The sequence below is a fragment of the Hyperolius riggenbachi genome, chromosome 1 (assembly GCF_040937935.1).
Source record: "Hyperolius riggenbachi isolate aHypRig1 chromosome 1, aHypRig1.pri, whole genome shotgun sequence".
NCBI classification, from domain to species: Eukaryota; Metazoa; Chordata; class Amphibia; order Anura; family Hyperoliidae; genus Hyperolius; species Hyperolius riggenbachi.
The window spans coordinates 360860946-360887073 of NC_090646.1; the positions used below are offsets into that span (position 1 = coordinate 360860946).

At 41.9% G+C, this 26128-nt stretch overlaps 1 protein-coding gene across 3 annotated transcripts in view; it reads left to right on the top strand.

Annotated features, from left to right (window-relative positions):
• FBXO10 (F-box protein 10) overlaps positions 1-26128 on the top strand; it is a 91524-nt gene that overhangs the window by 48828 nt on the left and 16568 nt on the right. For all 3 annotated transcript variants that reach the window (XM_068271301.1, XM_068271303.1, XM_068271302.1), the window contains 2 exons: positions 2321-2391; positions 20860-21012. In XM_068271301.1, coding sequence (XP_068127402.1) covers positions 2321-2391; positions 20860-21012 — 224 coding nt within the window. The remainder of the gene's footprint in view (positions 1-2320; positions 2392-20859; positions 21013-26128) is intronic.

Sequence of the window (26128 nt, forward strand, 5' to 3'; positions counted from 1 at the left end):
AGGAGAGGAGAAAGAGATTGAGGAGTAGACTACATGGGAGGTAATTATGATGTGTGTATGTTTATTTTGACACTTTTCAGTTCAGGTTTTCTTTAAATATGGTGATGGTCTCTTATTGCTGATGATTATCACCAGTTACAAGGGAAGCTTTATAAAAGTGTTGATCGTTTACTGTGGCTAGCAGATTGCCAGAAGAGTGCCATTGTTTCTACAGAAACAGCAGCAGCACTTCTCTGGCGATCAGCTGATCACCATTGTTATAAATAGACTCCTGAATGTAATGCATTTTCCAGTAAAACAGAACAGTGGTTGTCAAGCAATGAATCATATCCAAGTTCATCAACTGAAACTCAGACATGTGGCTGTTGTACTGTATGGAGAGCAGTTTGCCATGACGTCTGTATTCCATAAACAAGTTGGCATAAACCAGTAAGCATTGAAATTTCTCCAGCAAGCTGCATAATAATGACATTATGGTTTGGGCTACAGCCTGCTAAGCTTGCAAGATGTTAGCGCAACAACCAACAATTATGTCTTAATGCTATACAATTAACAATACATGATCTCTGTATAAAAGAAATGTATATTGTGCTGTCTGAAAAATAAACATATGGAAGTGGAATAAATACTGTGGGTATGCTGTGAGTTTCTTGATGGGTTAAGGAGATCTACCATGATGCCTATTCCTGCTGCATGTCAAATAGCAGCTTACTATGCTCCAGTTTCAGCAGGCAGGCAGGTGCTGAAGGTCAGAAGCTCTGCTGATGAAATTTTTGCTCCTTGGAGGAGAAACAAAACATTAAAAAGAATCTATAAAATGCATTTCGTTCTATTATGTAGTAAGAAAATAGCAGCACTATGGCAACAAATAAATGTATTTACAAGCTTTATATTCAAAAAAGGATGACTATGCACGGCTGGATTTCCTCAGTGGCCTCATAGGCTGTGGCCTGGGGGGAATTCTGCTTATGGGGGATGAATATGGAAGAGAGACCGGATGCTGTACTTTGATTAAGCTGAAAATTGAATCGAAATATTACATATGAAGGCTACACATGGAAGAGGAGGGCATCAGCACATGGAAGAGCGATACAGAAGGGCAAAAGCACAAAGAAGGGAAGGTTAGCGGCACATAGAAGAGGTAGCAGCTGCACATGGAAGTTTTTTATCGATAGAAAAAATGGGAAAATGGGAAAATCAAACTATTTGATTGTACTGTGTATGTGCACCTTAAAGTGATCCCAAACTGAAGCTCTGAATCAAAAACCGATACCTACCTTAAGACAGGGAAGCCTCAGGATCTTATTGAGGCTTCCCTCTCTACTCCATAGCCCCCCGTTTCTGAGCGTGGCCCCCCTCCACATCAGACGCGCAGCTCCTCTTCCTATAGCGTGGCCACTTGAGCCTGCGGCTCTGGCTTACAGCGCATGTACGGTTGGGCTTGGTCTGCTATTCCACGGCCATGCTATAGGAAGAGCTGCGTGGACCGAATGTGATTAGCGACAATGTCTTGTTGCTAATCTTACGGGGGGGGGGGGCACACTCAGCAGAGGAGTCAACAGAGTAGCGAGGGAATCCTCAATATGATCCAGCAACAATAACCATAGCAACCTACCTTTTTGCGACTGGAGATTCTATGTTGGTACACTGCTGCTCAAAGTTTTTATACGCTAAAACATGACCAAAAATCCATGTTCCTGCAAACATTATTCTGCAGTATCTAGGGCAATGTAATTTAGGAGCCAGTCTACCTTTGCCGGGGTTTCCAGGTTTAGGATATTCTGTGTTGTACATAGCAATTGACTTTGAGAGAATTGGGAAGAAACAATATTCATCTCCATTTCAATTATGCAATAGTAAAGAATTTTGTTCATACTCGGACAACCGAGGTGACATGTGAGATAGACATGTGTATGTACAGTCACAAATAACTAGGCTGTGTTTCTTTTTTTCTTTCTCTGCCTGAAAAATGTAAACATCTGGTATGCAAGTGACAGTTTCTGTCCGGGTCGGACTGTGTCAGACTATAGCATAACCCTCACTGATAAGTAATTACATGGCTTCTGAGAGCAGGAAATAGATAAAAAGTTTCATAGATTTGAGCTCTGGCATACTTCAACGAAGGTGTTATTGAGCTGAGACAATGAAATAGTAAAAACTTAAAAACTAGATTTAAATATAAAATTAAAAGTGTGGGATATCTAAAAAAAAGTCATTTTTAGGAGACTGAGGATAGATTCAATTGTTTTTCTTATCAGTTTATTTTCACCTCTGTTGTCCTTTAGTAATTTTATTTGACTTTGTATAAACTTTCTTGCAGTGGAAACCATATATTTCAAGGTCTGGCTGCTGGAATTGCAGTGAATGAAAATGGAAAAGGTCTAATTTCAGGTACTCAACACTAAGTTAACACAAGTAAAGATTGTTTGGTTATTCTTTTTTTATCATATTTGTCTCCTTTTCAAAAAAGCAAATTTTGTAATATATAGCTATTGCATTCTTAGCATGTAGAAGCATTACATTACATGTGTCTTGTGTTTACCCTCAGGGTTGTATGTATGAAAAGTCTTAATCTACTTTTTGTATTATTTTGTGTCAAGTTTGAGATTATTACATTCAGTGACAGTGAGAGCCATGTGACACACAGACTACTGGTCAAAGAGGACACCACACATTTGTTCACATCATAAAATATTGCAGCACAGTGGCTAGCACTCTTGGCTTGAGTACCAGGTTCAATTCCCAGCCTGGAGTTTGTATGTTCTTCTGGTGCGTTTTCCCCACCAAACTCTGGCTTTTCAAAGAAAGCTTTAGAAACCTCCATAAAAAGCTGGGCTAGTCCAAAACCTGTCAGAAAGGGGTTCAGAGTTATCAGATTTGTAATAACTAATGTGACAGCTACATAGTGGGCCGTTAAAGTGGTATTGTCATAAAATGTCATCTATGGTTGAAAGCACTAAAAACAGCACAAAATGAACAGCTAAAACAATCTGACTAGTTTTCAAGGGTTAAAACTCATGTTTAATGCTGGGAATACACGGCTCAATTTTGAGCCATTAAGATGGCTCGATTGACAATTTCCGATCTCCGGCCCGATCGGTTTTCCGCTTGATTCTGCATTGAACACAATGAAAAAAGATAAGAAAAATGAGCGGAAGATAAGCAAATCGCCTGCGGAATCGAGCAGGAAATCGATTGAGCGGGAGAATCGAGCGGCAAAATCGAGCCGTGTATGCCCAGCATGATACTTCATGTAGCTGCTAACTGATAAGCATGCCTTGGGCAGATTTATCAAATTGTGCTGGAAGTGTATACAATGTGTAAAACTGTGTAAACGAGGCAGAAAATCTTCTGCTGTATCCTGGAGGAGGAGAGCAGAACTTTGTTCCCTCTATTTGCTTACTAATCACATCTCTAGGAGTACATGAGCACATCTGATATTTGTCCTGCAGCTGGCAATTATATCAGTCAGCTTAGTGAGGTGCAAATGTGCATTTAAAAGACATCAGAGCTGCCTCATAGTGTTTCATATTTATTTCATACTTTGTTTTTTTATGATGACAATACCAATAGCAATTTAACCATTTAATGACATTCTAACGTATTAAAACGTCATGTTTTAGCCTGTTAATGGCAACATGACGTTTTAATACATCGCGTGTTCCCGCTGCCGCTCCGCATGTGTGCGTGCCGGTCCCGCCGCCGTTTCCATTGGGTTTCCGTGTTGAGCGAATGGGGAAGAGGACCGAGCAGTCCTCTACCCATTCGCAATGCCTGGAATGCATGGATGTGACCGCGATCAGCGGCCGCGTCGATTCATAAAACAGGAAGCCGTCACATTGTATTTAAATGTAGAAAAAAAAAAGTGAACATTTCCTATAACGGGAAAGTGTTCATGAGCGCCATCTTGTGGCCAAAAAGTAAAATTACACATACAGACACATACATACTTACACAATACTAATTAATGTAATAACTTGCATTACCGAAGCCCCCCCACCCCCAATTAAAAAAAAAATACTTATAAAAAAAAATCAGTAAAAAAAAAAAAAATACGTAAATAGTTGCCTTAGGGGCTCATCTATATTTTATGATGGAAAATTACTTTTACTTTACTACATAGGGGCTGGTAATTATGGACCGGACAAAACAAAAACAAAACAGAAAAAAACACCTATATTTCAAAATAATATATTGTCGCCGTACATTGTGATAGGGACATAATTTAAACGGTTTAATAATCGTGACAACTGGTCAAATAAAAAAATGTGTCTGTTTTATCCACAGTAGAACGTTTAATTTTAAAACTATAGAGGCCGAAACCTGTGAAATAATTTTTTTATCCATTATTTTCTTATTTTTCCCATTTAAAACACATTTAGAATAAAAGAATTCTATGCAAAATGTACTACCCACAGAAAGCCTAATTGGTGGCGAAAAAACCGAGGTATAGATAATTTTCTTGTGATAAGTAGTAATAAAGTTATTAGGGAATAAAAGGGAGGAGCACTGACACGTGAAAATTGCTCTGGTCCGTTAGGGTAAAAACCCTCGGGGGTGAACTGGTTAAAGAATCTCAAGAGCTCTCAAAGCATCTCCAGTGATCCAACAGACTTCTGCTCAGGTTTTTAAAAATTATCTTAAATTATGTGGTAAAATTTTTGAGCCCTCACCTGGATAACTGGTACACAGAGAGGATTGCTTAAAAAAAAAAAAAAAACCTTGGAAAATTAGGAGATGTCTGATTACATTTGTATGCAGTCGATCCACAGTGAGACTTTTTTTTTTACCTCAGGAGTTGCCCAAAGATAAAAAAAAAAAAAAACCTTGCCATGGATGCTGCCAACAGTTGCAATCGCTCAGCCATTACTTCATGAATTTCTTAACAACACTGACTGGCATCTGATATGACTGAGTTGAATATGGAAAATGCTAACCACATGATAGCTGATCGTTTTTAATGACACCAGTGCAAGTTTATGGTATCATCCTGAAGATTCTTATAGAATGTTGGCAATCGCTGGAGATGTGTAATAGGCATGTTGTATTGCAAACACATACTTGCTGTGCTATGGAGCTGACCATTTAAATTTAATAAGCTGCAAAGCATCCTGCCAGGAAGAACTTAGTGGGAATAATTTCTGAATGCAGTTAAGTCCCAGTTAACTCACTAACTTACCAGACGTCTCAATCAACCAGCACAGGCCAACTTCTAAGGGTGTTTCTGGGCTCTGTTGTGCTCAAAGACGGTTCCTTTGCTCCCCAAAGGTTAATATACTAGCAATTACTGCATTTAAACCTTTAATAAAGAGCTCATGGTATGTATATAGAGTGGGGTATAGTACTGTATTATCTAGGCCTATTTTTCATATTAAGTCTCAAGCACCCAGAAAGCACACTTATCTGGCACCAGCCAACCCCTGTCGGTGCTGAATAAAGGGGGACTGTGCTGTATTAAGAAATAGAGTATTCCAGCAATCCTCTGAGACATGACCACAGCATCTTTATTTTTAAAGGTATAACTACTAGGGTTGCAGCTCCTGCAGCCACCAGGGGGCCTAGGGCTGTGGGGTCTCTAACAATATTCTATGTTTTAAAAGTGAAAGTTACCTTAATAAAATATCTGTAAATAATACCAATGTTTTTTAAGCTTCGACCTGCCCAACTACACAGAAAGAAACTATGGAGAAGATACTGACCTTAACATGTCCACAATCATGGGATCTGCTTCCATTTTTACGCTTGTTGTTTTCAGCAGTTGCAATGTATATTTTTAAGCATATCTGTGTTCCTGTGTTTCCTTCTTATTTATCTTCATTGCGAGGATTAATAAAGCAGGGCCCTTATGCAATTCACTATTTCTTCTGCGTTTTCTCCTAGGTGATACTTTCACACTTTGTCATAAAATTCCCACCAGCAAGCAAGAAAATAATCAAAATAATTTTGATAGTACCAATTGTAAAATGCTTCAAAGTTGTTTTAAAGAGATTATGAAAATTATCTCTGGGGAGATAACTCAAAAGAAAAAGTGAATTGCATATGGGCCCATGGCTTTATCTGTGCAAATGAGGCAGTTGGACTAGAAGTCCAACAAAGTACAGGTCTCCTGAAAAGTACATAGAAGAAAGAACTCTTTTAACTATCTGAACAAAGACTCCTGTTAACAGGGTTGTGGCGAAAAGTTCAAAAGGGTGTTTTGTTTCACCATGTGGAAGCTGAATGGACCAGATTTTATGTCCTACTGACTTGGGGTGCCCATACACTAACTCGATTTCCCGCCTATAGACAGCAGATTCGATCACTGTGATGGAATCTGCTGTGAAATCGATAACGCAAATGTGGACCGATTGACCAATTTCCATCCCGAAATTGATAGATTTCATCGATCTATCCAGGCAGAAAATTTTGCACGATCGTCAGCGGGTCGTAAGCAGCGTTCGATTCGGCGACGAACAACGCAGCAATAATCTGACCTGTTCCGCTGGCGCGAGTCCCTGGTCCATGCTGTTCCTTTCGCTAGCTGCCCTTCTTCATCTTCTCTGCACTTCCTGTCCCATCCTGTGAGAAGGGGACGTTCAAACAGTAGAGCGCCCTTTACTGTTTGAACTTCCCCTTCTGACAGGATGGGACAGGAAGTGCAGAATAGATGAAGAAGGCCAGCCAGAGAAAGGAACAGCATAGACCAGGGACTCGCGCCAGCGGAACAGGTAATGTATTGCTGCTGGGGGGGGCAGGAGTGACCTGAGGTAGGCGGCACTCCACAGATTGTGAAAATCTGTGTGCATTGTATAGGCAGCCATTAGATCCCTCTCTGATTAGATTCGATCAGAGAGGGATCTATCTGTTGGTAGATCTGGTGGAAATCGACCAGTGTATGGCTGCCTTTGGCTGCTGCAGTATAAGCAATCTTTTCAAAGTATTTTCAATCTGTTGGCCCTTATACTACATAGATTCGGTAAATCTGCACACTCAAAATGTTATTGTGTATAGCCACATTAGAGCCAGAGCATCAGTGCAAAATGTCTTGGAACTGGCATGGTTTATTAGAGACCCAGTTAAAAGGTCAGCTCATTAAAAAAATAGACACTAGGCCTCGGCCGCGACCCCCTCCCCACCAGCAATGCACGCATGGCCGCACGCGCTCTCACACGTAAGGCCACACGCATGCCTGTCCCCCTGTGCCCGTCCTCTGCTTTCTGAAGTCTGTCCACATGCGCGGCAGGCAAAATGCATGGACATAGGGGAACGCAGTGACAGGGACTTTATTATATAGGATGAAGATGGTAGCCTCCATATTATTTTCACTTCAGGTTCAATTTAATGGGGACAATAGAGGAGATTGTTGTGCACTTGAGGAGACTGGTACCTCTGTTCAGGTAACGCAACAGAAGTATGCATTTGGGCTGTGTTTTTTCCTCAAAATAGGCTATATCTTCAGTATGTAGGATGAAGGGAGAACACAGGTTGAAATTCATGTTGAAACTGCACATTCACTTTAACACATAGAACAATTCCATAATTTACTGTTACAGTGGTGAAGGTGTAAGAACAGCTTTAGTACAGGTGGCTAACAGGAAACACTTTCCCCTCTCATTCATTGCCACAGGAATTAATATACTGCATTGCCGCCAAAAAAGCATATTAGGAGCAGGGAAATAACAGAAGCGGAGAGTTTTCCACACATCTGGCAGAGAGCTAGCAGAAAAGAGCGGTGACAGCTTAAATAAGTTCCCAAGTTATTTTTCAAATTGCAGAAGAAGCACAGAACAGGCAAACTGCTGAGTTATAAATAAGCCCCTGGAGGGTTTTGTATGACTTTCCAGCAAACGTAGCAGCCGTGTGAAGAGCTAACGTGCACATCACTTTTATACTTGCTGATATCGGTTATCCATGGGCTTTTGGAGTTAGTTCCAGAATATTAACAAGGTGTTAAAATGCACAGCTTATATACACTGGACATTCGGAGGTGAAACATTATTTGCAAACCTGTCCAGTGTATATATGCTGTGTGTTTTAACATTTTGTTAATGTTAGTAATGGCCTGAACGGTTCACATGCAAACATATTCGCGTGAACATCGCTGGTTCGCGTTTGCGATCGTACGCGAACTTTATGCGAGTTCGACCCGCCCCCTATACTACATCATTGGGCTAAACTTCCACCCTCTACATCACAGTCAGCAGACACATGGCAGCCAATAAGGCTGCACTCCCTCCTGGAGCCCCCCCCCTTATAAAAGGCAGCAGCGTCAGCCATTTTCTCACTCTGTGTGCTGCTGTGTTAGTGAGAGAAGGGAGAGAGGTTGCTGTAGATACCAGTACCAGTAATACCAGTCACTGCATACCTTTTCACTGCACCAGCGTGACTGCACATTGTTATACCAGCAGTAACTGCGTATCTTTCACTGCACCTGGGTGACTGCACATTGTATAAGTCAAGTCAGTGCACACCTTTCACTTCATCATCCCCAATATGGAAAAAACAGGCAGAGGCAGGCCACGTGGCAGGTCTGTTCGAGGTGGTGTCATGATTTTGTGCGGCCCTGGACCAAAGTACAGTGTTCAGAAGACACGTGCCATCAACCCCCAAGATTGTCAGGACGTAGTTGACTATTTAACACACAACACCTCATCTTCCTCAGCTTCTGCACGGAACTGTGAAATCTTTCAGAATCAGAATCAATTTATTTTCGCCAAGTAAGTTTGCACCTACAAGGAATTTGTCTTGGCAGTTGCTTAACAAACACAAACAAAAAACAATACAAGGACAGACAGTGTGAATATTACAAGTTAAGGACATTATAAGTATAGTGGCAGTAAGCAATGTGAGAATTGTTCATGTTTAGTTCTGTGCTGATTACTTTCAGTCCTAGCAGCTCTAACGTGGTTCAGCATTAAGTATGGCTACTGCTTGAGGAAAAAAACTGTTCCTGTGTCTGGAGGTTTTGGTAGCGATTGACCGGAATCTTACTCCTGAAGGCATGCGCTGGAAGATGGAGTAAGCTGGGTGAGAGGGGTCAGAGGCAATTTTGGTCGCTCTCTTTCTGCACCTGCTAGTGTAAAGATCCTGCAGGGAAGGTAAGCTACAGCCAATTATCCTTTCCGCTGATCGGATGATGCGCTGCAGCCTCCCCTTTTCTAATGCTGAGCAGGAGCTGAACCATACAGTCATGGATGATGTTATGGTGGATTCGATAATTGCAGTGTAGAACTGCACCATTAGCTTTTGAGGTAGGCCAAACTTTTTCAGCTGCCGCAGATGGTACATTCTCTGTTGTGCTTTCTTGACAATAGTGGCAGTGTTGTTGTCCCATTTTAAGTCGTTTGAGATCGTGGACCCAAGAAACTTGAATGACTCTACTTGGGTTATTGTGGATCCATTTATGGTTAAGGGGAGGTGCTGGGGGGGAGATCTCCTAAAGTCTATTATCATCTCCATGGTTTTGAGAGCATTTAGTTCTAAGTTGTTGCTGCTGCACCAGGAGGAAAGCTGTCCCACCACATGCCTGTATGCAGACTCATCCCCGTTTTGAATGAGACCAACAACTGTTGTGTCGTCTGCAAACTTCAGAACCTTAACAGATGGATCTGTGGAGATGCAGTCATTGGTGTAAAGTGAGTACAGCAGTGGGGAAAGCACACAGCCCTGGGGTGCACCAGTACTGACTGTCAGAGAGCTTGATGTGAGTTTACCAAGTCTAACACGCTGTCTTCTGTCGGTTAAGAAGTCGGTTATCCATTTGCAGAGGGATTCAGGTATGTGTAGCTGGGAGAGCTTGCTGTGCAGCAGTGATGGAATTATGGTATTAAATGCAGAGCTGAAATCTATAAATAAAATCCTGGTGTAGGTTCCTGGGTTATCTAAATGCTGTAGTACATAATGCATACACATGTTCACGGCACCGTCTGCGGATCTGTTAGGTCTGTAGGCAAATTGCAAAGAGTCCAGCAGGGGATCTGTGATGGATTTCAGATAAGCCATTATCAGTTTTTCAAATGCTTTCATGACCAGTGATGTCAGGGCAACCGGCCTGTAATCATTTAAACATGTAGGTTTTTTTTTTTGAATTGGTACAATAGTTGCGCATTTAAAACAGGCAGGAACAATTGAGAGTTCTAGAGATGCTTTGAATATGTCTGTAAATACAGGCGCTAATTGGTCGGCACAGAGATTCAAGCATTTCGCAGACACAGCGTCTGGTCCCATTGCTTTCCTGGTGTTTTGTTTTTTAAAGAGTCTATTTACATCTGATTGGCATATTGTTAGAGCATGCACATCTGGGGACAGGTTAGCAGATTGTGTCTGGCCTCCTGTGTTGTGTAGTTGCTGAGGCACCGCAGGGGGTGGAGACATTGGCTGGCAGGAAGAGTGTTCAGTTTGCCTGTGGCAGAGATGCAAATTGACTTGTTGTGTTTGGCTTTTGTTAGTAGTGTCAAACCTGCAATAAAATGTATTCAGTTCATCTGCAGGTTATGTAGTGAGGGGGGAGGAGATTTCTTCCTGTAGCTGGTAATTTCATGTAGAGATTTCCATATTGTGGATGAGTCTGCGTTAGAAAAATTTTCCTCAACTTTTTGAGAATAATCTTTTTTTGCGGCGGTAATGGCTCTCTGCAGTTTGTATTTCGCAGCTTTGTAGAGGACTTTATCGCCTGTACGATATGCCCTTTCTTTATCGAGGCGCAGCTTCCTAAGATGTGATGTGAACCAGGGTTTATCGTTATTGTACCTGGTGCACTTTTTTGTGGGGATGCAGGACTCTTCACAAAAGGTAATATATGATGTCACAGCGTCAGTGTATTCATTTAGGTCACTGGAGGATTCTTTAAATAAATTCCAGTCAGTTAAATCAAAGCAGCTCTGCAGTTTTTCTACAGCTTCACTAGTCCATTTCTTAACTGTGGTCACTACAGGTTTGGCAGTTTTTAGTCTTTGGATGTATGTTGGGATAAGCTCTATAACAGCATGATCAGAGTTCCCCAAAGCTGCCCTGCTGACAGAGTGATACGAGTCCTTAGTCATAGTGTAACAGTGATCAAGTGTCTTACCTTCTCTAGTTGCGCTTGTGACATGTTGCCTGTATTTGGGGAGTTCTTTGGAAAGATTAGCACTGTTGAAATCCCCTAGTATGATAAAAAAAGAATCTGGGTACTCCCTTTCCACCTCAGTGATTTGATCTGCGAGATCTTGGAGCGCAGGCTGCATACATGTTTGTGGAGGGATGTACACAGCAGCCAAAATAAATGAAGAAAACTCACGGGGTGAATAATAGGGTTTGCAGTTTATGAAGAGTGTTTCCAGCCCAGCCGAGCATGTCCTCTTAATAACTGTAACATCCGTGCACCATCTATCATTAATATAGAAGCAGAGTCCTCCACCTTTGGTTTTGCCAGAAGTAAGTGGGTCCCGGTCAGATCTGTAGAGTGTAAATCCATTTATCGGCAGAGCGTTGTCTGGAATAAGCTCAGATAGCCAAGTTTCTGTGAAGCAAATAGCCGCAGAGATTTCTCCTCCTGCTCTGATTTTGGCACCCCACTCAGCACTCAGTTGGCAGCCACCAAAGTGCTATCATCCCAGGGCTCAGCGGTGTGGAAATTTTTTTGTGTCTGCCTCAGATGAGAGCAATGCCATCTGTACTCTCTGCCACGGAAAATTGAGCCATGGAAAGACCAAGACCCGCGTAGGGACAACTTCCTTATGAAGGCACATGATGACAAAGCACAAACTGCAATGGGATGACACCTGAGGAAAAGCAGCACACAAAAGCAAAGCCACACACCGCAGTGGAAGATACCAGGCCACAATTACTTCTCAAAAAAAGGCGATACCCAAACTGTACCGTGATGTTGAAAGGCAAGTGGTGTCATCTCTGGCACACAGCGTTGGGTCAAGGGTGCATCTGACCACGGATGCCTGGTCTGCAAAGCACGGTCAGGCCTGCCCGAAGACTAAGTCAGTCCCCACACACAGCATCTCTGCCTGCATGCCTTGTGACTGCCTGCCCGAAGACTAAGTCAGTCCCCACACAGCATCTCTGCCTGCAGGCCGCTTGATTGCCACCACCAACATGGTCTAGGACTCCAGGTGGATTGCTGAATTTTTAAGGCCACTGCTAGCAGCGGCCGCTAACAAAAACAATAACAATTTTTCTGGTGCATGTACATGCCTGCCTAATTTTATTTGGCTGCACTGCAGCTGCAACAACAAAACAAAAGGCATGTACATGTGTCAATTCCCCTTCGTGATCGTTACCTTGCTGCGGTGAAATGGCTTGCGTATCACAATGAAGCAATGACTGGCTATATGAGTGTGTTGGGGGGCACACCTGACTCAAGATAATGAGGTCGTTGCTTCATTGTGGACAGACCAAATTCGATCAGCTGGACAGTCACTGTTGACATTGAGCTACCTCAGCCCGGCGACCATATGGGCTTGAAAACCGCCATCTCCTGCACTCTCGCCATGGTGCGCACCACTCCAGCACGGCCATCACTACACAGACAGCTGTTTGCGGTGCGTTACACAGTGAGTTTGGTCTGTCAGTGTGAAGCAGTACACTAATGAAACTACCTGATTGATGTATACACATGCAAGATTCATGTGCTTTGAACATGTATTCAAAGCACTTTATGCCACCAATTTAGCATGCAATGTGATTTCTGCCCTTCAAACCCTGCTCTGCGTCAAATCCGTAATTTTCCCCGGGACTTTTGGTGTGTATCCCACTCCGCCATGCCCCCCTCCAGGTGTTAGACCCCTTGAAATATCTTTTCCATCACTTTTGTGGCCAGAATTAGTGTTTGAAGTTTTGAAAGTTCGCCTGCCCAATGAAGTCTATTGCGTTTCGCAAAGTTCGCAGGTTCGCGAACTTTTGCGGAAGTTCGCGTTTGAGGTTTGCGAATTTAAAATTGAAGGTTCAAGGCATCTCTAGTTAATATTCTGGAACTAGTCAGAAGAAGGCTTATTAGCCGAAAGCTCACTTTTTATTTACCTCTAAGTTAGCCAATAAATGGTATCATCCTGATTCAAAACTTGTGGCTCCAGTAATACAATAGATGTTATGTCATAGATACATTGTGAAAAATACAGTTTTTCAGCAGAACATCTGTTACCTGTTGAATTAATTGTATTTTCTTCATACAACCATAATGTTGGGATGCAAGCTTTCAGGGAAGGACAGCACCACTTTTGTGAAATCACTAGTGACCTGTCATTAGTATCAAGGCACCAGTGAGAAGTATCTAGATTTTCACATAACACTACTAGCTTCACCCCTTGGCATCCACTTATGTCTAAGCTGCTAGACTTCCTATACCGTACTTAAAGGGAACCTGAAGTGAGAGGTATATAGAGGCTGCCATATTTATTTCCTTTTAAACAATACCAGTTACCCTCTAGTCCTGATTTCTTTGGCTGCAGTAGTGTTGGAATCCCACACCTGAAACAAGCATGAAGCTAATTTAGTCAGATTTTTTTCTGGTCTGATCTGCATGCTTGTTCAGGGTCTATGACGAAAAGTATTCGAGCCAGAGCATCAGCTGGTCTGCAAGGCAACTGGTGTTATTTAAAAGGAAATGATTACGGCATCCTCCATATTCCTCTCACAAAAAATATTTCAAATGTATGCTCTGATAAATAATAATAAAACATATATACAGATAGCCCCCTACTTACAAACCACTTGAGTTACAAATGTTTTATGCATACAAAGTTGTACAAAATGCACTATACAGTTTGCTTATGACACATTTTTGTTATAAGTTACAGTATCGTTTACCGTAACTTGTTGTAAGTGGTTTATACAGTGGAGCCTCTAGCCATTTTGCCACTCCAGGCGAAAAAAACCTGTGCCCCCCCCCCCCCCCCCCCCCCATAAAAATAACAGTAATGCGGCATCGTGTCACCAAAAAATAATCGTATTGCGGCAGCGTTTCACTAGAAAATGCACATAGGCAGGGCTCCTCCTTTACCCCACCCCACCCCTTCCCATTAGTTCCCCCTAATAGTCCTGATACCTGCCTGTACCTATAAGAAAAAAAAAGACATTTACTCACCTGCAGAAGACTTGTGTCCCGGCCTCACTCCGGCGTGCAGCAGCTCCCCCGATGATCTTCATGTAGCAACTCCGGCTGCAGAACTCCTGCGTTGACAGGCAGAGCAGGGCTATGGGAAAATGGCGCCTGAAGCCCTGCACTGGAGACACAATTAGTCTCCAGTGCAAGGCTTTGGATGAAATTTTCCCGTACCCCTATTCTGCCTGCCGGAACCCACAGACTCCGCAGGCTGCAGAAGTGAACTTACAGGCTGTGGCCAGTGAGCTGGCGTGGCGTCAGACGCCACAAGCCAGTTCACCGACTGGGAACATACACTCTGGTGGGGGGTTACTCCTGGCAGCTGCTTTGTTGTGTGTACGGTCTACCTTTTTTCCCTCCTCATAGAAACAGATGCATTGTTTTCTTAGCAACAACTTTTTGGGCAGATTCACTAAACAGCAGAAAATGTACCGAATTTTTCGCACTTTAAGGTGCTTCTGACCATAAGACGCACCTAGGTTTAGAGGAAAAAACCAGGGGGAAAATATATATATATATATATATATATATATATATATATATATATATATATATATATATATATATATATATATATATATTTATATATTAACCTGGTGCATCCATGGTGAAGGGGCATCTTGTGGATTATTCCGCCTTTCTACCTCATGCCCCCTTGTACCTCTTGAGTTTCCTTGTGGCCTCCTCTGTCCCCCTTGTGCTCCCCCCATGTGTCCACCTCTATCCTCCTCTATGCCCCTTTGTGTTCCCCTGTGTCCTCCTCTATGCCCCTTTGTGTTCCCCTGTGTCCTCCTCTATGCCCCTTTGTGTTCCCCTGTGTCCTCCTCTATGCCCCTTTGTGCCCTCCGCTTGTCCCCCTGTGTCCTCCTCTGCATGGGCACGGTACAGGGAGTCCCCGACATTGCGACGGGTTGGAGGTTGGTGTTGGCAGGTGTTCACAAGTCAGGACCTCGCTGCATTTAGACTATACGACGCAGTGACTTTTTCCCCCCACTTTTGGGAGAGAAAAAGTGAGTCTTATAGTCCAAAAATACAGTATATGTGCACTAAGCACATATCAAGAGTACCATGTTTATGGAAACGGCTTAATAAGCGTTGCACACATAGCCGTTTGCTAACTTATAACAACACAAAAAATACTGCAATTCCTTAAAATGTGCTCTATATAATTTCTAAATAATAGCTCACAAATAAATGCAGATACTGGCCATAGATGGATCAATTTACCTGATCAATAACAAGCTGGGATATTTTATCATTCTTCAACCATTCTCCTGTTCGATCAGTTTTGAGGGAAATCAAGCAAAATAGCATCCAGGGCAGCCAGAAAATGTAGATGTGTTGTTGAGTGTGAAGAACGGCAAAGTGGTGCTTTTGTTCTGCTACAAAACTACATATCAGCAACACTGATTAAGCAGACATGTGACTGGAATCTGAAGTACCTTGTGTTGCATCCTCTGATATTCCCCGATCAGTGTAGCGATTGAGGAAAATTGATTGGAAACAGCATTGGGCCCCCCTTCAGGCATCTCCGGCCAGCTTTAATTTGAAGTTGATTTACTGAGTTTCTGCTTCGGGGGAACTGTATATTTCTAATAAACTATAACTTTGCATTGGAGATGATGCTGCTGTCCATTATGAATCAGCCGCTAACTTGATTTCATGGGAAATGTGATCCTCCATCCTAGTACGATTGTTTGTTCTAAATGAGATGCAAGTTCCGGTTCCGAGGGGAGAGCTCCTGTTACAAGTGTAGCAATTCTTCACGTCTGACTAGCTGCAGTACAGGAATTTGTTGTAAGCTTCCCGATAGACCTGTGAGATATCCCTTGTTACAAAAGCTTGACTATTGTAGACCCAATCACACAAGTAATTCTGATCACGCTGCCATACCTATATTATAGACAATGAAGTCTTCATGTATAATACATCACCTGGGTGATGAGAACACACTGCAGAAAGTCCAGCACTAACATATTTACAACAACTGACTCGTTCTAAGAGGAAGCAGGGTAGTGGCTTTACATTTTAGAGCTATGTGGATTACTGCTAAGTAGGTCACTGATATTTAACTGGATGACTATTCTCAAACACCCCTTGGAACTTCTTCCTTTCTATTGTATTTATTTCTAAGGCCTGATAGACGATGAAAACCATCTTAACTAGACAAAGAAGATTTACTTCTGAATTTATTTGTTGATCACCTCTTCTTTCCATGGTCTTTCTTTGACATCATTTCTTTGTAAGGTCTAACATGAGACAAACCATTCTTCTTTCTGTCTTTCTCTGTCTTTCTTAGGTTTCAATAGTTTTTTATTAAAAGTTTTTAAATTTTTTACAACAGTCAAAAGAATTATTTGACATTTGACATTGGCAGAAATAATGATATACATTACAGTTTTTATTTTGTTTCAGCTTTGCGTTGAGTGTATCTCTGTCTTTCTTAAATATATTATAAATATTCTCAAATTCTCTCTGTTTTTAAATACAGTGGGATGTAAAAAAAAATGTGATATTTGAGAAGTGAAATTAAGTTTATTGGATTTACAGCAATTGCGCAATAATTGTTAAACAAAATTAGGCAGGTGCATAAATTTGGGCACCATAAAAAATAAATGAAATCAATATTAAGTAGATGCTCCTTTTGCAAAAATTACAGCCTCTAAACGCTTCCTGTAGGTTCCAATGAGAGTCTGGATTCTGGTTGAAGGTATTTTGAACCATTCATCTTTACAAAACATCTCTAGTTCATTCAGGTTTGATGGCTTCCGAGCATGGACAGCTCTTTTTAACTCACACCACAGATTTTCAATTATATTCAGGTCTGAGGACTGAGATGGCCATTTCAGAACATTGTACTTGTTCCTCTGCATGAATGCCTGCCTTAGTGAATTTTGAGCAGTGTTTAGGGTCTTTGTCTTGTTGAAAGATCCAGCCCCGACGCAGCTTCAGCTTTGTCACTGATTCCTGGACATTGGTCTCCAGGGTCTGCTGATACTGTGTGGAATCAATGCGTCCCTCAACTTTGACAAGCTTTCCAGTCCCTGCACTGGCCAAACAGCCCCACAGCATGATGGAACCACCACCATATTTGACTGTAGGTAGCAGGTGTTTTTCTTAGGATGCTGTGCTGTTTTTCCTCTATGCATAATGCCCCTTGTTATGCCCAAATAACTCAATTTTATTTTCATCAGTCCATAGCACCTTATTCCAAAATGAAGCTGGCTTGTCCAAATGTGCTTTAGCATACCTTAACCGGCTCGGTTTGTACTGTGGGTGGAGAAAAGGCTTCCTCTGCATCACTCTCACATACAGCATATCCTTGTGTAAAGTGTGCCGAATGGTTGAATGATGCAGAGTGACTTAATCTGCAGCAAGATAATGTTTTAGGTCTTTTGTGCTGGTGTGTGGGTTGACTCTGACTGTTCTTACCATTCGTCGCTTCTGTTTATCCGAGATTTTTCTTGGTCTTCCACTTAAAGCCTTAACTTGAACTGAGCCTGTGGTCTTCCATTTCCTCAATATGTTCCTAACTGTGGAAACAGACAGCTGAAATCTCTGAGACAGCTTTCTGTATCCTTCCCCTAAACCATTACGGTGAACAATCTTTGTCTTCAGGTTATTTAAAAGTTGTTTTGAGACCCCTTGTTGCTACTTTTCAGAGAAAATTAAAAGAGAAGGGAAACTTACAATTGACCCCCTTAAATACGCTTTTTCATAATTTGATTCACCTGTGTATGTAGGTCAGTGGTCACTGAGCTTACCAAGCCAATTTGAGTTCCAATAATTAGTTCTAAAGGTTTTGGAATCAATAAAATGACAATTTTATGCACCTGCCTAATTTTATTTTAACAAGTATTACTTTCTGTAAATCCAATAAACTTTATTTCACTTCTCAAATATCACTGTGTGTGTCTCCTATCCTATCCAATAAAATGCAAGTGTCCCTGCGTCATCAACTGAATGGTTGTGTGGCCTGGCTTTTTTGTACTGAGCATGTGTGCAGCCAGGGTAGTTAGGACGCAGGGTCAGACCTGACAGTTTGCTGTCTGTGGTTCACAGAGATTCTCATTGCATTGTGGGAAATAACAGCTTTTTCCAACTGCCAAGCAAGCAGCTCTGTGTGCATATACTTCATGACAGTGGTGGGGAACGAGCACGCAGGACGCATAAGTGCGCGCTTTGCGCGGAGGGGGGTCCAGGGGGGTAGCATCTGTGACCTAGCGCTCGTTTTTTAATGGGCAGGCCATTTTGCTAGTACGATATATTTAACTGACTTTTTTTTTTATTGTAACAACCAACGATTTATACAGGAAAATCATGATGATTAACAAGGTTGCCTAAACTTTCACATCCCACTGTATATTATACAATATAATAAATATTCCCACCTTACATATCTGTTCTTACATATATTACACATATTCCCCCCTTCTCTGTACGCGCTTACTGATATTATAGGTATTACCACTTTATCTCTCTTTTTCTCTCCCACCCATAGTCACCATCAATGTAGAAAACATCCCAATAACCTCAACTGTTAAAGCTCGCTGTCTGGGGTAACTCTGGACTCTGCACTCTCATGTGGACCACATATTAACATATTAACTAGCTTCTACTATTTCCATCTCAAAAACATTTCCGAAAACACACGTGTTACAAATGTGTCCCTTCCTCTCCCAAGAGGCTGCTAAAATGCTTGTACATGCTCTAATCATATCCCATCTTAACTACCGTAACACCCTACTCTGCAATCTACAAAAAAACAGACTGGCACCTCTCCAGTCCCTACTGAACTCTGCTGCCCGTCTCATCCACCTGTCGTCCTGCACCTCTGGGGCATCCCCTCTCTGCCAGTTACTCTATTGGTTACCAATTACCCAAAGGATCCAGTTTAAACTCTTCACACTATCATACAAAGCTCTGCGCAAGTTATTACATCCTTAGATTTCCTCACTAATTTCCAAATACCATCCCACCCGAAACCTTTGCTCCTCCCGGGAGACCTTCTTATCCTCTAGCTTAGTCACTGTCTCTCACTCCTGCATCCAGGATTACTCACAAGCATCACCTCTCCTTTGGAATGCTCTCCCCCAGCCAATCCGTCATGCTCTGAGCCTGGAAACCTTCATACATACTCTCAAAACACACCTGTTCAGTCAAGTCTATACTTTGCCATTTATAGCATTGTCATAGTTTGCCATATATAGCATGAGGCATACTGCCTCATCAGCTAAGTCCTGTGGCTCCTTCCCTAATAGCTCCAATCCACCATCCTCTAGGCTGTAAGCTTGTTAGAGCAGGGACCTTCTCCTAATGTTTCTTATTCTGATGTAATTTATCATATAAACATGCACCAGTGTTGGGGATGTCTCCAACCACACATCAACAATGTATGCATTTGTATTGCTGGATGTCCTGTTTGTACAATGTTTTGAACATTTAATGTACCTATCCTCTATACTATTTGTTTTGTACTATGTACAGCACTACGGAAGATGTTGGCGGTACAGTATATAAATAATAATAATAATTATGAACTTAGCTATGGAAGAGGAATACATTTCTGAGCTATAAACATATTTCCCAATCCATGTTACTATGCAAGTTGTCTGCTAATGCTTCATACAAGTATGAGGATCTGATCTGATCTGATCTTCTGTGGTCAGATTTGGTGATGATCTGATGTCTATGCAAGCATAGTCTGCCATGCACAGTTGACTTGATGCAGTTATTTTTTTTTCAGACAGTGGTTATTGGATTCCCATATAAGTGTGATTCAAACCCCTTTACAGAATCAATAGCTGATGATGATTTATATGAAGTTTCCACACTACCCCTATTGGATGCTGTGTATCATGTAATTGAGAGCCCTCCCCCCCCCCCCCCTTAGTGCTGGAATCTCAGATTGCTTGGCCACTGTTTCTCAGAAGCTAGAAAGATAGTGGTAGCTGTATCTACATAAGAATGTCCTTTAGCGTTTATGTGGGGTTGCAGTATGGACGTTGTGCCGTAAAAATAGGCCTGCTATTTTGCTTGAAGAAAGCAAGCAACACCTTGTATCTTTATGTATTTGTACTTAAACAGTTTATCCCCCTAATGTCATATTAATTGGGGTATTAAGCATTTAAGGCACATCAAAATATGTATTACTGTTATCATTAATAACCTTAAGTATTTATATAGCACCAACATCTTCCGCTGTGCTGTACAGAGTATATTGTCTTTTCACTTATTTGTTCATCAGAGGGGCTCACAATCTAATTCCTATCTCAATCATTTGTCTATACTGTATCATGTAATGTATGTATTGCAGTCTGAGGCCAATTTAGGGGGGGGAGCCAATTAACTTATCTGTATGTTTTGTGTATATGAGAGGAAACCAGAGTGCCTGGAGAAAACCCACACAGACATGAGGATAACGTACAAAATTTGTGCTCGTAGTGCCCTGGCTGGGATTCAAACTGGGGACCCAGCGCTGCAAGGCGAGGGTGCTAAACACTATGACACCGTGCTGCCCATGTATTTGAGTAGTTTTCATCAGTAAACTGATGGTTGGTTGACTGATTGACTGCTGGGAGGTGACTATACTTTCTACATAAGTTATCTCTACAATGTTTTTTGATTGAACCAAATTCTGCATGTTTGAAAAATGTATTTTAGCCAAAACAAAAGAAATGCTAATTGAAGGGGAAAAGTAAAAGTAACATGTCACTATTTGTATTTTAGTCATTATAAAATTAATGTGAATTAACTTAAATCTAAAATATTTTATTTTCTTTGAACAGAAAACGTAATCCGTGAAAATCAGTGGGGAGGTGTGGATATCCGAAGAGGTGGCGACCCAGTTCTCAGAAATAATCTAATATGCTGTGGTTATTCTGATGGAGTGGTTGTTGGAGAACGAGGCAAAGGTCTTATTGAAGGAAACACCATTTATGGTAAACAGATTATATTGATTGTTATGTTATTGCTAAGAGGCAGTCTTATTCATATTTCATTGATCATTCTTTCAACCAAGGAACTATCAGAGCTGCTGGGATTCACTGGTAGTCCTTTGATGGAAAGTAATGTATGGCCACAGCACAGGTCAAATGTAATGTCTTTTGTCAATAGGGCAGTCCATGCCATGCACTGATGAGGATCAAACAATCCGAAACAGTCTGTATGCATGTTGGATTATTATGGCTTTGTACAAATTAACAAACTGACACATCATTGCATTCCAGCGGATCTGGAGGTGTGTTTAGCGTCTAAGGGTAACAATGGTTAATTTGCATATATTCAGCAGTGATGCACTTGGAGACATCTCAAGCTCACTCCAACCTGAATTATCGCAAATTCTTTCTGTTTTTAAGAAAGCAAATTTTTGTTGTCTATAGGGCAGAAATCTATGTGCATTGTACTATCACTGTTATTGAGCATATTTTACTAGCATATTCACATATGATTCTTGGTGTTTGCACCTTGCTATACTATACTTCCAATGCATGTACTATCATAGAAGGCTTTCAAACTGTAGTAGATTTTTTTTTTTTAAGTACAGGAAAGGCGAAGGGAGTTTTTTTTCTTCTTATTTTTGTCCTAGAAATGTAGTTTAAGGCTGCTTTCACAGTGGGACGTTACAGGCGCACGTTAGAGCAGCCTGTAACGCAGCCCAACTCACAGTAATGAAAAATCAATGGGCTGTTCACAGTGCCCACGTTGCGTTACATTGTAACGCTGCACATTATTTAACTGTGCAGCATGCTGTGCGTTCGTTAGACTGTTTGCACATGCTCAGTATTGTGGGTTTTTTTATTTTGAGAAGGAGGGGAGAGTCCGCTATTGTTAGCCACATGGCTAATTAATATTGACTGCATTGCCATGTAGTGATGGGAAGTTCGGCTCGATTCATTGAATCGATTAATTGAAAAGAGACGGACTTCCCATCACTTCTGCTGTGTTTTTTTTCCTGGAGCGGCCGCTGATTGGCTGGCGGGACCACGTGATGCGGAGTGTTCCGAACACGTGGTCCCCGCAAGGTATGAGACAAAAAAGGCTCACCAACAGCTGCACAATGCGGCTCACTCTGGTGTCCACCTCCAACACCACCAGGCGTTGCGTTAGGGGCACGTTATGCGACCATAACGTCCCCTAAAACGCCACGTCCTGGTGGGAAAGAGGCCTAAAGTGTACCTGTACAGAGAAAAGTGTCCCTACTGGGTACTCCCCTTGGGAGGGGGAAGCCTCTGGATTTTGGAAAGCTTCCCCACTCCTCCTCCAGCGCTGGAACCCCTGAAAAATCACTTGTCGACAGCGACGCGGACCTGTACCGATGGAAAAATCCGAGCCCACTCGGGTCTGTGCTACTGTGCACACGGGAGTCGCCTGCGCAGTACCACAAACCCAATTGGGCTCAGCTTTTTCCATGGGAGCAGATCTATGTTACTGCGCATACGCAAGCTGTTGACAAGAAATTTTTTGGGGGGTCCCAGCACTGGAACAGGCCGATGGAGAAGGATGGGAGAAGCCTCTCTAGGATCCAAAGGCTTCCCCATCCCGTGGTAAGTATCCATTTCATTGCCTTGCAAACCTCCCAGGTTCCTTTCTCCAGGAAAATATTATTTTGGTTTTGCTTAGTGTGGAAAGGGGTTGGAACCTCTTGTGGGTTCTCACTGTTATCTGTGCCCCTATTGCAAAGTTTTCTCTATTCCCTGTTTGTGGGCTTTCTATGGCTTTAAAAACAATCCACATGGACTCAGGGATAAGAAATGAGGGACAACTAAAAACAAAAAAAGAATTGTAACGTAAAAGTGCCAACTCTTCCCCACTCTTCAAAAAAAGGACAACATTGAGAGAAATTTTTCCAGGGAGTGTTTGTGGTGCTATTTAATTCTAATGAGCCAAGGCCTTTGGGATACTATGTATCCCTCCAGTCATGTGTATAATATACTTACATTGGTTGTCAGTAATGCCACTATATAGTAAACATGTGGCCCGGAAAGATTGCCTCGGTTGAGCACTGGAGCTTGAATTAAGAAGACATTGCACACAATGGCCGATATCCTTTTAACTTGTGCCTGCCACATAAAAATGCCTTGATCTGATTGCCTGGGGGTGCATTGTGGCAGGCACACAGGTGAAAATACATTGATCTGATTGGCTGGGGGTGCAGCGTGGCGGGCATACAAGTGAAAATACATTTATCAGACCGGCTGGGGGTGCAGTGTGGCGACCATACAAGTGAAAAGACATTGATCTGATCGGCTGGGGGTCCACGGTGGCTGGCATTCAAGTGAAAATGCATTGATCTGATTGGCTGGCAGTGCAGCGTGCAAGGCATATAAGGGAAAATACATTGATCTGATTGGCTGGTGGTGCAGTGTAGCAGGCATACAATTGAAAATGCATTACATTGATCTGAGTGGCTGGCGGTGCAGTGTAGCAGCATACAAGTGAGAATACAGTGATCTGACTGGCTGGGAGCTTTGCATATATAGTAAAATGTTTTCTTTGTAAAAATGTGTGCCTTAACTAAGTTTTAGGGGTCAAGACTTATTTTGATGGTCTATGGTCTATAAATACATTCACTAAAGTCACAATTAGATTAATGAACATATCGTACATTACTTTTCAGCTTGTTACTACAACAGATAAATCTGCTAAAATTATTATTTTTGTTTTTTAGATAGAACATGTAATTCTAACCTAATAGGCCAGAAGCATGAAGGCAAGCTAACACTTAGATTGTCTTGTTTGCCAGTTAAGTTTTGTCTAGAGTAGACAATGATTGCATTATAGTGTATTCTCCCTCTGTATGCTCCTAATTGCTTCAGATGCACAAACATCACACGGTGTAAAATAACAGCAGCGCAGTATATTAGCAGTATGATTTGAACTGAGCCTTGCCATGGCTTTAGACATGCTCTGAGAATAAATGTGGCTACTGAAGAGACAGGGGAAAAAAAAGATGAAGATGTCCAATCACCTGATATTTAAAACCAGATATTAGCAGCATGCAAGTGTCTAAAACTATCATTTTCAAGTGGTTAAGTAATGATAAAAGGCTGGTGAGAGGTTTTCAATGGATACAATTATTGTTACAGATTCAGGGAGGATGTTTGAACAAGTGGCATCAGTTATAGTACTTTGAGGAAGTATTTTTTTTTTCAATTAATTGCAGTGAGATTTGGATGAGATGGTATCAATCTATGAAAGCTGAGGGAATAATCGGAAACAAATGAAAACGTGTATTTGTTTTGTTTTTGGTTATAAGCTTAGTTAACTGGTTTTACCGTACTTGTCCTGTGTAAACATTGAGTCATTTATCAAAGAAATTTACTCCTAAATATGGTGCTTATTTGTCCAATGTAAATATAAATTCAATGCCAGTGATCTGGATGCCGATTTATAGTGACGTTCGGCATTGGAAAGACAGGTTTCACCTGAAATCTAATGGAGATCTATGCCAAATATGGCACAATGTTCACTAAAACTATGTGAAATGAATAATTAACAATGAACAACTGTTCCCTGCAAACGACATTCCAGACAAAAATGCACAAAGAGGCATAATCAACAAGGTAATGATATGTTTGAGCACAGGTGTACAAACATACACTGGACATTGTTTCAGAAGTGGAAAAGTTGTACAGGAAATGACAATTATGTGGCAAACTAGAAGAAAACCTGCATCTATACGCACATTGCCCATTCATGCGTTGTTTCGAATGACAGCACAATCTTTCACTGTGGTAGCAACTATTTTGTGTGAGCTATAGCAAACCGTGGGCTGCGCACTATGGGGTTGATTCACTATAGGAAATAGCGCAAGTAACCTCCTGTTAATCGCGCTATTTCTATAGTGTGCTTTAAATGTAATGTGCTGCATGCTACGTGCGCTATTAGCCGTGTAGCGCACGCCTAGGCTGCGGGTAGTGCAGCATAGTGAACGCTATTACCGTAAGCCGCCTTCCAGCAAATAAGAAGCGCTCATCTCCTCCCGCCCTGAGCCCTTTTGCATCCAATCACTATAAAGGACATCATCCTTGCACTCTGATTGGCCCAATAAGCTGCTTGTCAAGTTGTAGGTGTGCAGCGCAAATCACTTATGAATCGAACGGGCGTTGGTCTTCTTCACCCTTGTAGTTCCCAGCAGCTTTTTGGTGTCCACCTGCATAGCTCTGATGCATCACGTGACCTGATGTGGGTCAGGTGACACGCCAGGGAGCCGTACGAGTACGCCGCAAAGCCACTGGGAGTAGTTGGAGAGAAGAAGACCGGTGCCCGGACGATTCATACATCACTTCTGCTTCACACTACTCTGCAAATAGTTATAGGAACACCCCCATTCCCCCCTGCCAGGCATGCCGGTTAGTTTAGACGGCTGGATGGCTGCATTCTAGTTAACTGGGACTCAGCTGTATCAGTACACTAAGGCTGAGTTACCATTTATGCGTATTTTTACAAATTTTTTAGGAGATCGAAAATTCACATTAGCATGCATGTTTATGATTGTCATGAGCTAGTTTCCATGTAATGCAAATTTCCGTTCACGAGATGCTGCTTGAAAAAAATCATACACTCTGCTGCATTTTTTCGCATTCCGCATGCATTTGCATCCAAATGAAACATGGCTTTGCAGGTGAAATGCTACGTTTCGCATGTTTTACATAGAAGGAAATATGCTAGCCACATATAAAAAATTGGCACAAAATTTTCATATTTTTCTTTCTTCTGTGTGAAACTACACAGGCGAATTCTCAGATGTAAAAGTGTAATGGAAACTCAGCCCATTGCTTACACTCCTGTCACCTAAGAAGATGGCTCATAATTGTCCCCTCTCCATTAATAAAAAAAAAAAAAAAAAGCATATCACATAAATAGGCAGTGTCACTTAAAAATAACCAGGCAGTTACTTGGCTTCTGTACTGGCTGGTCTGGATTTCTGCTGGGAGGACTGGCCTGCTGCCAGATTATCTGGCAGTTCCCCCATAGCATTCCCTTACCTTATAGTGGACCCCCTCCCATGTTCCCACTGGCTTTCCATTGAGGCACCACAACTCCCAGCATGCC